General features: G+C 36.2%; 1 protein-coding gene across 15 annotated transcripts in view; it reads left to right on the top strand.

Annotated features, from left to right (window-relative positions):
* MAP4 (microtubule associated protein 4) overlaps positions 1–16,080 on the top strand; it is a 236,621-nt gene that overhangs the window by 99,460 nt on the left and 121,081 nt on the right. For all 15 annotated transcript variants that reach the window (XM_072653985.1, XM_072654011.1, XM_072654020.1 and 12 more), the window contains one exon: positions 3,776–3,844. In XM_072653985.1, the coding sequence (XP_072510086.1) occupies positions 3,776–3,844 (69 nt within the window). The remainder of the gene's footprint in view (positions 1–3,775; positions 3,845–16,080) is intronic.

The following is a 16,080-nucleotide window of genomic DNA, read 5'->3' as shown; positions in this document are numbered from 1 at the left end:
TTTAAATATTTTGTTTTCCCCCAGTTTCATGTGAAGGCAATTCTCTTAATATTTATTTTTTTATGAAAAATTTGTGTTTTAAATTTTTTCTCTCCATCTTTCACCTCCCCCCTCCTCCTCCCTGAGATGGCAAGCAGTTTGATACAGGTTATCCCCATGCAGTCATATACAAAACACCTTCCCATATTAATCATATTGTGAAAGAAGACACAGACCAAAAAGAGGAAAAAAGTACACATATACACAGAAAAAGTGAAAAATAGTATGCCTCGATCTGCATTCGGGTTCCATCAATTTTTTCTTTGGATGTGGATATTATTTTTCATCATGAAGTCCCTTGGAACTGTCTTGGATCATTTTATTGCTGAGAATATCTGTGTCATTCACAGTTGATCTTCATACAGTATTGCTGTTACTGTATAGAATGTTCTGATCCTGCTCATCTGAGATCAGTTCACTTAGGACTTTCCAGGTTTTTCTGATATCAGCCTGCTTGTCATTTCTTATAGCACAGTAGTATTCCATTACAATCTTATACCACACCTTGTTCAGCTATCCCTCAATTGATGGGCACCCTCTCAATTTCCAGTTCTTAGCCACCACAAAAAGAGCTTCTATAAATATTTTTGGATAAACACTTTTCCTTCTTCCCTCCCTTCCTCCCTCCCTTCCTCCCTCTCTTCCTCCCTCTCTTCCTCTTTTAGATACAGACCTAACAATAATATTGTTGGATCAAAATGTGTGCCTAGTTTTATAACCCTTTGGGCTTAGTTGCAAATTGTTCTTCAGAATGGTCAGATCAATTCACAACTCTGCCAGCAGTGCTTTAGTGTTCCAGTTTCCCGATATCCCCTCCAACATTTACATCATGCGATATGTTATTATAAATAGTTTGGCATAGGACAGTGTGCCTTTATTTTAGATTGTTTGCCAGAAAATAATCCATTAAATATGATACCTCACCCCATCTATGCTACAGAGAGAATCATACTCTTGATCCTGCCATAACCTACTAAGGTACCACTTTCCTATTCATGAATTCTGAAATTCTTTATCTGATCACAGTCTGTCATCATCCTATCTCTGTTTTGCATCTATAAATTGTGTTCTTATTCATCACCATGAACTCTAGTGTCTTCTCCCCTCAGGTCATCACCGCTGGGTTATCTGTCCTCTCTTTCCTTCCCCATCTAGACTCTCTGGTGAACCAACTCACTTCTATACTGACCTTTTTTTTTGGAGTCCTTTGCCTCTATTGGAGATTTTGCCCTCCCCAGTTCCAGCCTTGGATTATTTCCGCCATCTGCTATCTTCACTCCTGCTCATGTGCTGCTGAATGAAGCTAGAGAAAGTCATGAAATCATATCTACTGTCTTTTGCAAGTTTACATCACACCATTTTCACTTGGCCTTCACTTTTGAGAAGGCAAACCTTTTATACCTTCATAATTAGTTTGCTTTGCCACTCACCACAGTGGTTTTTCTAGATATTTTTCACCCCTTTTCAAAAGTCCCATGGTTCCTCTTACCTGCCCATCTCAGCTGAGAACTTTACCTTATATTTTACTTAAAAAAATGGAAGCCATTCACCAAAAGCTCCCTCTTGCTACCACCTTCTCCTCTTGCATCACCAAGGTGCCTCCTGGCACCGTCCTTTGATGAAAACATGGCCTTTCTACTTGCCAAGGCCCTTCTAAACACAAGACTGATCCTATTCCATCCTATGTTCCCCTTGCCCTCACTCACACTTCTCTTTAATCTCTTTAAGTCTATTTGTTGCTTCCCTACTGCCTCAAACACATCTTTGACTCCTTTTGTCTTCAAAAAGCCCTCACTCGATGGCTTACATCCCCACTGATTATAGAGACTATAGACTCTTCTCCTTTTTGTAGCTAATCTCCTGGAGAAGATTGTGTATAAATAAGGGCCTCCCTTTGTTCTGAACTTCTGCAGTCCAACTTCCAGCCTCGTTCACTGGAGATGCCTTTTCCCAAAATTATCAATTACCAATCTTCTAATCATGAAATCTGACAGTCTTATCTTAAACTTTATCCTTTTTGACCTCTTCTGCAGTCTTTAACCTTTTTTATCACTCTCAAATCTTGGTTTTTATGATACTTTTTCTTTTGGTTTTCCTGCTACCTTTGATGAGGCTTTATCCATGTCACATGCTTCATACTATTCATAGGTGTTCCTCAGCCTCTGTGCTGAACCCTTGTCTCTATACTGTTTCATTTGGTGGTCTTGGCAGCTTCCATTTTTGGTTATTTTGAAAATGACTGTCATATCTTCCTGTCCAGGTCACACTTCTTTTAACTTCCTTTCTCATGTTGGCACCTGCCTGCTGGATGTTCTGTAGATATCCTAAATTCACCATGTTCCAAACTGATCTCATTATTTTTCCTCCAAAGCCCTCTCCTCTTTCTGTTACTGTCAAGACTGCCACCATGCTCCTGGTCACTTACATCCTCCATGCCGCACTCGCACTCCCTATATCCAATCATTAGCAAAATCCTATTGATTTTTACCTTCACAGGATTTCTTATTTGCCTTTTCTTCTCTGACACTGATGCCACCCTGGTGCTAGCTCTCATCATCTCATTCTTGGACAATTGTTATAACCTTCTTGGTTCATATCTCTTTTTGCTCCAGTTCATATTCCACTCAGCTGTCAAATTGATCTTCCTACAGCACAGCTCTGATCCTGTCTTGCCCTTCCTTCCACCCCCTCCATAAACAATAAACTTATGTATCTCCCTGTCACCTCTTGTTTTGAAGAAAAAAATCCACATGTTCTGTTTTCAGTGTCCTGAATGCCTTCAATGCCTGGTCACTTCATCTTCATTTCCATTCTTGTCCATCTGCTCACTGCCACGTATTTTGCATTCCAGTGACATTGGCCTCATGCACCCTATACTCAGTTCCCAAATCTGACTATTTTCACTTGCTATCTCTGCCTGAAATATCCTCCTTTTCCTCATCTCTTGATGAAGCCTCTTGGCTTCCTTTAAATCTCAGCTAAAATCCTACGTTATGCAGTGAGCTTTTCCCACTCTTCCTTAATCTCAGTGCCTTTCCTCTGAGATTATCCCCAGTTTATCCTGTCTGTATCTTGTTTATACATAATTGTTTGCATATTTTCTCCCCTATTAGATTGTGAGTTTCCTGAGAGCAGGGACTTTCCCCTCATTCTTTGTGTCTCCAGTCCCTGTCACATAGTAGGAGCTTAATAAATGCTAGTTGACAGACTGACTTTGGAGAACATTGCAGATAGTATGATCAGGCTGGTGACTGGGAAGCTGCAGAATGAAAAGCTTTTTGCTGTGGAATAAGAAATCATATTGGACTGAAAACCTCTCGATCTCGCTAGCTATTTGCTTATCCTCTTCAGAATAATTGGAAGAATGGGAGATAAGGTTTCAGAAGCTGACCCTTTGAGAGATGTTTCTTGTAAAGATGAATAGGGATTGCTCCAGTGAAAACTTAGTCTTATCCATCCAAACTAAAGGCTGTGAGATCATAGTCACTTCTTCTTTACAGAAGGGGGAGGGGTCGGGAGAGAGAAGGGGAAGAGTGATGGGTGGGATCAGATGGAACATTTTGGTGAACTCTTAATTTTCAGTTTGTTATAAGAGCTGACTCTGGTAGGGCAAGAAAAAGATAATGTTGGGAAGTGCCAATGACATTAAAACAAAAGTCATGAATGAAAATAAAGGGAAAAAAACCATTTTTATAAAATTACTTGTGAGTAACCATTTTCTATGTGGTTGTTGCAGGCACTACCCCTAGGACACCAACAGTGTTAGCCAATGGTGATCATGAACTAGAAGAGAATGATGCCATAGGTAAGTGTCTCTTAAATAGTTAAATCACATGAACAGGACTGGCTTGGGCCACACTCTTCTGAGTGTTACTGAAACGCCCTTATCAACTCTTGGCAAGAAGAGGATACCCAGTAAAAACCTGTGGAAAGAGACTTTCTGTATTCTTGTACTTGTTACATGAGTGGCATATAAAACCTTATAAGGAAAAAAGCCTGCCTTCATCCTCCTGGAGCTGTATCCTCACTTTTCTAACTTTGGGATGCCCTTGATGTTAATTAAGGAATTACTGTGGAAAGGAGAATGTTATAATGGAGGCCTCGACTTTAATTGTTCTGTTTGATAGTGCCTCCTCAAATTCATTGAAATCCTTCTTTCTTCGGTGTACATAAAGCTAGTTCTAGTCTTTTCACCTAGCCGCATATTAGAATGAGAAAAGCCCATAGTTGAGAAATATTTTCCTTACTTTTACATGCCTTGCTTCAGTTGTTGCCATTGTGAAGTCATTTCCTTCTTTCCCGCCTTCCTCTCAAAGCCCTGGAGTTTATCTCTTTGATATTTTTAAATTATCGCAGAAATTCTTGTGGAATTTCATGGCTCCTTGCACACCCTTTCAGTACTATTCTCTTAATATGGAGAACTTCATCTTGGAACTTACATGGTAAGCTCTGACATGGCAGCAAGCGTCTGTAGAAGTGTACTATGGCAGTCTCACCGGGCATCCTAAGTGAATGACTGGAATATTGTCAACAGCCATTTGAGAATGACGCTGTTTTTATGAATAATTGCATTTAAATTACAGTTGTGAGACAAATGTCACTATATTTTCCCCAACTGAGTCAGCTATTTAAAGATCATTCTCAGCGGAAGAGAAGGATAAAACTAGAGGAGTCATAAGCATTGTCTGTCTCTCTTGCCTTTGCAGACACAAATGCAGTTGGCAGATGTGTAGGTTGACTTAGCGGCAAGCCAGACAATTGTACAATAAGAGGATTACTTATGCATTGTCCCTGGGTTGCTTCTTCTATTTTTGTCGTGGGGTCTTTGCCTCTTTTATTTTTTCTGGGGGTGCTCCACATATCTAGGCTTAAATGCCAGAGATTTTCCTCTGCTGATTTCCTCAACATAAAAAGATCCAACCATGGAAAACAGTTACTCTGCCAAAAGACCTTAGATAGATCTGTATATTGATTTTGGCAACAGCTTGTTATTTCTGGATTCGCTCTAGATTGATTGACCGTGGGAAATTCAGTTGATAATGTTAGCTTCAAATCTCACAATGACACTGTGGGAATTGATGACTCATTCTCATTCTTTCTTTCATTAGTTCAACAATCATTTATTACGTAGTTTATATGTTGAAAGCTCTGTTGGCCATTGGTGATAGGCATAATTAAAATACCTTCCAGATTCTTTTAATTTTATATCATCTCTATTATGACTGGAATGTAACTCCTTAACTCTAATGGAACAAAAATTGGCCGTCATGTAGATATAGACCTCTTCCCAAAGTAGTGACAGTAAAGACATTTTATGTAATATGATTTTTAGGGAAAATTTTTTGTGTATCTGCCTGCCATTTGTATAAAAGAAAAGAAAACACTTGAGGATGATGCTTTATGCCATGAGTATCAGTTTCTAAAAAATGGAGACATCTTGTATCCAGATCTTTAGAGGGAGACACCTCAGAGGGGGAGAACATGCTAATGGGTTAATCTGATCAATTGACTTATATGGTCATTGATTTCTCTGGGAAAGAAAGAGTTAATACATTTCCATAGCAGCACTACCATTCTGGACTAGGGTTTTGGTGAAATTTGGGAAGATATCAGTTCACTTCTCCTCTACCACCCTCACCATCCTTGGGAACTGTGGCAAACAAAGAGGACTTCCATCAGTTGGTGTTCAATTTATCTGTAAACCACTTCTCCCTTAACCACACCTCTCCCAGTGGATTCATCTGGGACTCAGCTTACCTTTTGGGCAAGAGGAATATAAAAGTCTCATTGGAGACTTTGTTGGAGATCTCCTGACCTTTGACCCCTGGGTACCTTTTTGACCTTCTTGCCTGAAGTGCTCACAGCTGGAGCAGATTTAGCCCCAACTGCCCTCAGTGTTGTATAGCACAAGCTATTTAACTGAAACAGTTCCAGCTGATGTTTTGGGTGTGTGAAAGGAGAGGGGGTCATGCTAATTAATTCCCCATTCCACCAATATCTTGTGTCAACAAGTTCCCAAGCTAGAAAAATTATTCAGAATCATTTATAGAGTGCTTTACGAAATTACTGATATCTCAGTCATGGAGGAATTAATCAAAGGGAAATCATAGACCAATTGCACTAATTACTATTTATGGTACAATCTTAGATAAGTAGTAGCAATGAGATTATAGTAACATGTATCCAAAAAGTTCTACAGTGACCAAGTTGGATTTATATCAGGGATGCTAGGTCACTATTAAGAGAACAGTGAGCAGAATTAGTCCTATAAATAATAGCATCTTTGACAAAATAATTTGTTATATAAACCTAAAAAGCTTAAGTACGAAAGGACTCATGTTATGATAAAGACCAAAAGTATTTATTTACAGTCAAGAGAGTGTTCTTTGACATGAAAAACCACTGGAAGCCAAGAGAAAGAAATTAAAATTTATAAACATAGGTAAAGAAGCTATAAATTGTCTTTATTTCCAGGAGACAGTCTGGTCGTTATCTGTGTGCACCTTCATTGCCACCCTTGGCTCCTGCCATTTATAGCTATACCTTATAGCTTCTTCCTCTTGCTCTGAACACTGTAATCAATTCACTACTGTTACTTGGAAAGTTTGATTTCCTGTGTGTTGCTCCACTCACCGTCTTTGCAACACTCTTTCCCTGGGTATCGCTCTCCTTATTAGAATAAAGACTCCTTGAGGGCAGGGACCCTTGCTTCTATATTTTTTGTATCCTGAACACTTAATAAAATGTTTGATATACCGTAAACACTTAATGCTTGCTTTTCGTTCATTTAGATTATGCAAGGTATCCCAAAAATCTCAATGCACTTCCAAGCTTTAGTAGCTTAAATATGATTTTTAAAAATTAAAATTATTGTAAAGAAGTGATTATCACGTCTAATTGACATGATTAAAAAAAACTAGAAAAATACATCATTGGAACAGATTAGGTAAGTCACAACCAGAAGCAAATGAAAATAGACTGGAAAACAATTAGGCAGAAGTTTTTTACACCCTTTCCCACAATATTTCAAATATATATGATCTTAGGGTATAAGATCACATCTTTGAAAGATTAGGAGGTATCATTAATAATTGTGGTTAAGGGGACAATCCATAATCAAGACAAGGTTAATCACAAGACAATTTAAAAAATTAAATTAAAAAACTTTTGTAGGAACAAAATCAGTGTGATTATTATAAGAAGAGGACAGTTGTAGAGGGAGAAAAATCTTTCCATCAAGCATCTCTGCTAAAAGTCCGATAAGCATGCTATATAGGAACTGACAAAAATATGAAAAGCATACTCAGAGTCAAATGATCAAAAAATATGAATAGTTTTGAAAAGAAGCATTGCTTTTTTCTGCAGCTATTTGAAAAAATGTGTCCAAAAACTCATAGTAACAGAGATTCAGATTACAAAAATTCTAAGGTTTCATCTCATACTGGACAAATTAGCAAAGATGGTATTAAAAAAAATGTCCAATATTGGAAAAGCTGTACTTAGACGTGCATGCATTATAGGTTGATCATATGAATGGTCCCAGCTATTCTGGAAAACAATTTAGAATTACTTTAGAAAAATCATTAAATTCTTCCTTTTATCCATGAATTCACCACTGAACTTGTATCCCAAGGACCTCAAAGATAGAAAGGGAAGGGCACACACACACACACACACACACACACACACAATATTCATAGCAGAGTTTTTTGGGATAGTGAAGTAGTAGAAACAAAGAATAAATCCTTTTTATGGAAACAACAAATATGAGGAAATTATAGAAATATAGAGGAGACTGAACTAATACAGAGTGAAGGCAGAGCACAGAGTAGCTGTAATAATGTGAGTTAAGACAACACCAAGAGAACTCGGATTTTGGATTGAAGATAATGATCATTTTGGATCCTTGTTTGAAGAAAAGGTGGAGGAACTACTGTGTGCATTGTTTCATGTGCCTCTTTCCAGGCATCGTCTATCAGTGAGTTTTGCTTAATCATTTTTCTCCCTTTTTTGTTAAATTTATTTTTCAGTTTAATTGTTACAAAGGATAGGCCTTTAAAAAGAGAAATTCTGTAACATAAAAAATTCAAAGGATAAAATCTCTCTGTAGCAGCATAAGTTGAAATGGAAATTTATCAGACAGTATAGAGAAAGTAGTGTACCAAGTGCATTAAAGAACTTAAAGGAAGATTGTGATTTTGTAAACACTATTCTTTCCCCACCTAAACAATGAATAAATAATTTGTGAAAATTCCGGGATCATCCAAAAGCAATGAAGTTTAATGATGCTGAAAAATAATCGAAGAAGAATTTCCCAAAGATCAATAGATGGTGGAATTAAATTAGAAAAAACAAATCTGTTGTGTCATAGAACTTTAAAGGCAACTAATAAATATACAGGACAAAACAAAGGATTTGGAAGATAGAGCACAAGTGGAAACCCTGGATTATTCATGACTCAGAAAGGCACTGGCAAAGAAAAAAAGGGTAGAGGACCTACTCTTGGGTGTTTGAGGATCTCATTTGAGAAAGCTTTTTCCAGAGGGGACCAGAGTTGGCAGTGGGCTATCACATGGAGAGGATGTGTACACATGTCACCCGCTTATTGAGAGCCTCACTCGCATTCTTGGAAGTATTGAATTGTCAGTTTCAGAATTACAAAAACAGAGGGGAAATACTACAGACGCCATGAGAGAAAAGAGAACAGTAGAAATATACATCAGTGAGTGCTGTCAGACTCCTTGAAATAGGACAAAAATTTAATACCAGAACAGAGCTTTCAAATTACATACACTACAAATGGAACCAGTGTTTGAAAAGAGTTTTTTTAAAAGAATAAAGGACATTAACGAAGTAGTCACTGAAATTATCCGTTTTATATAGATCCTCCTATAACCAGTAGAGATGGAATTCCCAACTGACTGAAGGGTAAAGGCTTAAAAACTGTTTTATACTTGGAGCCTGTAATTCTAACAGAAGAAATACAATAGAATTTTGTGTTAAAGTATACGTTATGATTAACAGAAAAGGAAGAAAGGGATTAAAATTGTAAAATATGTTAAACATAAAAAACCAAGATTGGTTTATTAGAAGGTACTATTTCTTGTTCTCTTAGTCTAGTTATATTTATGTAAATAGTCATCTTTTTAAGTTTCCAGTTTTATTGGCAGTTTTTTCAGGCGATTAGTTTAAAAAAACATCACCTTTATTTCATGTGAATTCTTCATTTTTTTACACTAGCAATTTGATTTTCCTAAAAAATAAGACTAGCTACTGATTTATTTTATTGTTTGATTGGGGGGAGATAGTTGTTCAGAATTTCTGTTTAACATTTAGTTGTCTCCTTATTTGTGTTTCGTCTAGCGCCATGTTAAGCCCTTAGGAATAGAAATGATGGAAAGGTGAAATAGTTCCTACTCTGAAAGAGCTGAACAAGAACGGTTGACCTTGAATATGCCATTTAACTTGCATAGGTCGTGGTTACTTCATCTGTAAAGTGGGGGCAGTGCTCGATAGCCTCTGAAAGTCCTGTCTAAAGTCTAAATCTGTTCCCCTCTGATTATATGAATTGATAAATATAATCAAGCTACTTTTTCATAAAAAACTGATCAAACTGATTAATCATAGTAAGTTTTAATTTGAAAAGGAAGGGGAGAACAGATTGTAGCCAAACTGTAAGGAGAGATCACAAGCATAAAATAAGTTGGAAATATTACCAGGATAGGTTGCATACTGCTGTTCGGCAACAAATTGGAGAACTTAAATGAATGAGTTTGTACAAAAACATAAATGACTCAGCCTGACCCGATAGGAAATTAATAATTTAATTCTGCCAGTTTCAGAGGAAGAAGTATGTAATATCATTAATGAATGATCTCGTTATTAAAAAAAAAAATCTGTTTTGCAAACTATTTTGTGAACTATTGCTAACTTTTTAGAATCAGTAATTCATACTTATAACTACAGATTCTAGGTTGTATCAGATCATAATTCCTATATAGCATTATATATTGATAAATATTTTAAAATATTGGATTCTACCTTGCATCTTTCGAATCAAATGCCATACATTTTTAAAGCCTAGCAACATAAACACTAAAAAGAAAATTTGAGACCTATTTCTTCAATGCATTTTTGATGTTAACATGCTAAATAAAATATTAGCAAGAGAACAGAGCAATACATTCAGAATAGTAAATCATAATTTACGTGGCATACTGTGCATGCAAGTTTGATTTGAGATTAGAAAACCTGTGCAACATATAAATAAAAAATTATTAATCCATGATTATGTGCCTTTGAAGAAGTCTAACATTCTTTGGCCCTGATCATGGAAAGAAAAGAGAGAAAATTTTCATCAGCATAATAAAAAAGGATCTTCTTTTAAACCAAAAGCTGATACAATGTATCATGTACAATAGAGAAACATTGAAAGTGTTCTTTTTTAAAAAAATTACATCATGAATTAAGTATGCTTATTCTTATCATTTTTGATTGTCATGACACATTCCTTCAGTTGGAGTAATATGTGAAAATAAAGATCAACATTATAACACAAAAGGGGCAGAATACTGAATTTTGCAGATTATGATAGGGGGGCCCGAAGTTCACTTGAATTGTCTAAACCGAGGAACTGTGACAGGTGAATTCATCTGGGAACACAGGAGTGACCTGTTGGTACAGATTATCAGCTCCTCTGCAGTTTGTTATGTTAGAGAGTTATTTGGAGTACAGAGAGGGTGAAGGACTTCTTCCTGATCACAAAGTTGGCACATATCAGAGCAGGGCTAGAATCCAGATGATCTTAATTCACTGCTTCTTTCCATGCTCTTGTATAGTAACAGAAAAAGTGAAGAAAATAACTGCATATACAATAACCTTAAAAAACCTGGAAATTAGACTTATTTAGATGCAAGCACACACAGAGAACCTTTATAAGTAAGGACAAGTAGAATACTCTAATAATTAAAATAAATGAAGATATTCCAAACAGTCAAGGAAATGTGTCTATGGATGGATTAGATCAGAAGTCTTTAACCCTTTTTTTGTTATTGACCCCTTTGGTAGTCTAAAGAAACCTAAGGACCTTTTCAGAGTATATTGTTTTTAAAATGATAAGTAAAATTCAAAGGATTTCAGAAGAAGCCAATTGAGATGTAATTATCAAATTCTTAGAAGGGCAAGTTCATAGCAATTTTGTGTAAGACTAATACATAGTAGGGTACCCCCTCCCCCTTGTAGAAAGCTACCTCTAAGTACTGCGTAATCTGTCTAAACCATAGTTTGAATCCTTGCTGACATATTTACTTTTATTTGTCACCCAGAAAACATGCTTAGTTCATACTTGAAATAGTACGATAATATATAACAATAAAAATATTCCCTTAGGTTTAATTCTCCTACAAATGAACACACAGAGACAGACATGCACAGTCCATCCTGCTTCTACCTGGAAGTCTAAACATTGATAGATCACATGTGGGTCATTCACACGTGGGGGCATGTTTTTAGCCACCTATTTGTGTGTATGTCTGTTCACAGAACATACATGACTGGTATACAGTATTTATGAGCCAATTATTATGTATAATTAGTATTATGATACTCAAGCACAGCCATTTTTGATGGTATTGTACTACTCTAATCTAATAATCTACCCATGCTCCCATGTATTAGTTAATAAAGCTCTTCCTTACAGGAAAATGCTTAAAGTTTTTAGTTAGTTTTATACCATTTAATGATGAATGCTTTGATTAGAAAGTCTTTCCATGAAAGAGATGAGGGGTAGCAATTCTTTTTCAACGTTAACTGTTGTATACATTTCAGCTAAAGTATTGTCATCAGAGTCCACTGCAACTCTGCTTTGTCTATGGAAGATATATTATGTGTATAGTAGACTTCTCTGGTAAAGAATGGGGATAGCTCTTTCCTCTAGACTGTGCCAGGGGGCTTTAGGTGTTCTGTGTGCTCTTTAAACCCTTCACTCCTCTACTGTCTTCTCATCTGGCTATTATAGACTGCTGTTGGGGGAATGTGATCCCCAGGGTTCCACTGCCTTAAATGGAAAAGTTGCTAAATGAAAATGGTGAGGAAATAGTTTTCAAACTCTTTTTAACCACATTGTCTCTATAATCATAATTTTCCATTCTGTGTAAATTATAAAGTCTGGGCTGATTGGAGAAGGCTGAAAAGCTTAGGAAATCTTTGTCCAATTCCTCATCCCCACCTCTGCCCCCAGCAACAAATTGTAGACTGATCTCGTTTTTCTTTCTACAGTGGTAAAAATTACACTATTCCTTAAATCAATTTACAAATGTAACACAGTACCAATGAATTGCAGTGCCAGTGATAGAATACAATATAATATAGAATTTATATAGAGAAACAAGTTGGAAAAAATATGCATGCTGATTGACAGAAGAAAGCTTGAAGGACTTGTACTCACAAATTTTAAGAGATCATATAAAAAGGTTGTCAAAAACAGTACTGGACAAAAATGGAGAAATAGGTCATTAAACACAATAAAAAATACTGAATATTCAAGCAGATAAAGGATTGTTTGATAAACATATGGAGAACAAAATGGGGAGAGAATTCATTATTTAACAAATGTTCTTGGATACACTGGTTGATCATGGTATAAGTTTATTTTAGCTGGATGGCCAATTTAAAGATAAGCAGAATTTTTTGATTGAAAGAAAGAATAAAGAATGAAATTACATACTCAGTGGAACTATGCAAAAGACAAGACATGAGAATGAGTAAAGACACATGACGGAGATACTGAGGAAATGCCACGTGGTGACATTGTCTGTATCGGTACTGGTTTATTGAAATGTAGTTTTTACAAGTTTAGTTAATTGGATTGATTTTTAATATTAAGTTTATTAGATCATTTAAAAATTCTTATAACAATATTCCTCTGTCATAGGCTATGTGTGGAGCCTGACCCAGAGAGAGATGACACATATTTTCCAAGTAGGGACTTTTCCTAATGACCAGTCCTTTAAAGAATGAAGTTGAGAGTGTTGGAGAAATCATGGTGCATGCACTTGTACATTCCACAGCCATGTGCCTTCTCCCAACTTTGTATATGCGGGTAGAGCTGCTTATTACCAGTATCAGAACAATCATGAAGGGAGTTTGGGAAGACCACTTTTCTGGGTTAGAATATCATCTTAATGATGGATGAAATGAAATATCCATACCATGGCAAGATCAAGACTTTGGCCTAGTGGCTTCATTGAAAGTAGCTAGTTTAGCGTTTTTCTTTTGTGATCAGAGGTTACCTTCTCCACTAATACCTTGTTTAAATTCATATTTCTATTGTTAATGTGTATGTTTTAATGAAGCTGCAGCTTGAGGGAGTGTGTTGTGAGTTAACTCTTTGGTTTGGCCATCACTAATTCTTGCATGAAACAGCAGCAACTAGTTTGAAAATTTCACATTCTCACTTTCCTGTACAACTGTTCCCTGGTCTGACGGAAGACCAGCAGTAGTAAAAATGTCACAGAGTTTGATAAGCATTGTGCTATGCTGAAACTTGTTATTTACTAATGACTTGTGCTTTTTTACCTTTCTCTTTTCCATTCTCCTTCCCTTTTCCTATTTCTTTCTCTCCTCCTAGAAGCCTAGTGTGTCCCCCTACCCTGGGGCTGCTACCATCAACAGATCAGTGGTCTTTTCTAACCATCGTTACAGTTCTAAAACTTCCAACATTTTGCCGAGCTTTGCTTTCCCTTCCTGGACCCTGTCGAAGTAGAAGAAGCGGAGGGTAGTTCTCCAGGGCCCATTTCTGCTGATGCCTGAGCATTCCACTACTTCTCCTTTGTGTACTGCAGGGCTTGTTGGAACCTCCTTTCTTTTGTAAGCACAAAGGTGCATAATGGATTTTTAAATTGCACTACCTTTAAAAAAAAGCTTTATGTTTTTTCAATTTACCTTTACTCATCATAACTTTTTAAGAATTTTAGTTTTGATTTTTTCCATTTTTTAGTTGGTCATTTTCATTTCATCAACCCTTCTGGATGGATGAGGGAAATGTGGCACCAAAAGAGAAATTGTGCTTCCATAAGGGGTTGGGTCCACCATGACTGCAGCCAGCCTTCCTTTCTTTCCCTTCTGCCTGTGAACTTACTCTTACAGAATAGTTTAATCCTCTGGGTCATCAGTACTTCTTTCATTTGCTCTGCAATTAAATAACAATCACTGTAATGTTTTAGCTTTTGAATAACTGTGATCCATTTTTGAAAATGTAAAAATTATTCTTCAAACTAAAGTGGTTTTTGAAAAATCATAAGTTGGCTCACGTTTTGGGTTAAAAAAACAACAAAAAAACCAGTCCCCAATTTTGAAAGCCGAGTCACTGTATCCTAATTCCAGGAAAAAGTAACCTTTATATGTTACACTAAAAGATAAAATTAAAAAATGGAAAAACTAGTCATTATCATGAAGTGTTAACATAAAAACTTCCCAATTCAATGGGAATGTCATGATGGCTCACCATAACATGAAGAAAGTTTGATGAAGGAAGAAGAGAAAAATGTTAATAAATCTGGCATGGCTGATAGAAAATTCTAAGGTGGTGTCGGTGAAATTGTTTAAGTACCTTCTTATAGTTTCAACATACCAAGCCAGTGTCACTCATGGATCTCCATTTTTTTTTTTTTTTTTGGCATGATAACCTGCATAAAAAAACCTATTCCTTTTAAAGTTAACATGAATGTTTCAGTGTTCTTCTTACTTTATAAGAGACAACTAAATGTTACCTGTTTATGCTCAATTCTAACTTATCTCCAACTTCTTAGGTACCTAGAACCTTCATTGAATTTTCAATTTAACAAGTCTTATTAGTATTTTTGTATGTAGTACATGGACTCTTGTTTAGTTGGTCAATTTTTTTCATCCAATATGTGAAAGACCCTTCCATTTTCTAGCTTCCTTTTAGTTGAGGTTGATATTTCATAAGAGGGCAATTTCAGATTAAAGATACTGATTTGTATCTCATCTGAGATGAAACCATTTTGAAATTGTAAATTGTAAATAGAGAATAGTGTGGAAATTAAAATGAGTGCTTAAGGATTTTCATTTAGCGATCATAGAGTAGGTGTATATTATCTGGACAGAATGACAAATATTGAAATTCTTCTGATCTGGAACCAGTGCTAGAGAAAAGTACTGTCTTCACCTTGATTCTGGAAGTTCATGGGAAAGTAGATATTGGAGGTCATTATAAGATTTATGATGTGGGGATGAGGCACCAATCAGGACAGAATATAACCTGTATTAGTAAAAGTAATAAATAATACTGATAATAACACACACATATGCTGTTTATATACATATGTAATGCTTTGAAGTTTGCAAGAACTTACATATGTTAACTTATTTGATCTTCTCAGTTCTGTAGTATATTCTTACACGACCCTGTAGTGTAATAGCTTTGCCCTATAGTAAATCTTGTCGTATAACTTGCAGTATAATATTAGTATCTTGCGAGTGTGGCAAGCATTTTCATAAACCACAGTTTGTTAGATTTATCTTAGTGATAGGGCCTCAGAATTTAGGACTTCTTCTCAGTAAAGATTTGAACTGATTTAATCTGTTTGAAGAGAGCATTCTGAAATTCTTCTAAAAAGTGAAGGTAATTATTTAAAATTTTTTCTTTGAACTTAATTTCTCAAACATACTTTCCATGTATTAAGGTATCATACGCTATATTAGGAAATGATAGATAAAGTGCTGGCTACCAGTATTTGAAGACCTTTGGGGTATTAAGAGACATTCTGCTAGCAAAAATTGTGTACTAAGCAAGTCAAAGATCACAGCTGTGAGGCAGCAGAAGAAATTTTGGTCTATGTCTTGGGGTACGTAGATTGCCTGGCTGTCCAGCTATGTAGTAGGTAACAGTGAATTAAGATCTCCATCTTAAAGGCACTCTGCTGCCTTGCTAAAAAAGCATCCCTACCATGAATTCTCAAATTGGAGAACCAGTTCCAGTTTCTGTGTCTACAAGGCTGTTTTTGATTTGGTTTTCTCTGC

Source organism: Notamacropus eugenii, chromosome 1 (genome assembly GCF_028372415.1).
Source record: "Notamacropus eugenii isolate mMacEug1 chromosome 1, mMacEug1.pri_v2, whole genome shotgun sequence".
In the NCBI taxonomy this organism is placed as follows: domain Eukaryota; kingdom Metazoa; phylum Chordata; class Mammalia; order Diprotodontia; family Macropodidae; genus Notamacropus; species Notamacropus eugenii.
Note: the sequence above shows the minus strand (reverse complement) of the source record. Positions and strands in the feature narration are given on the sequence as shown.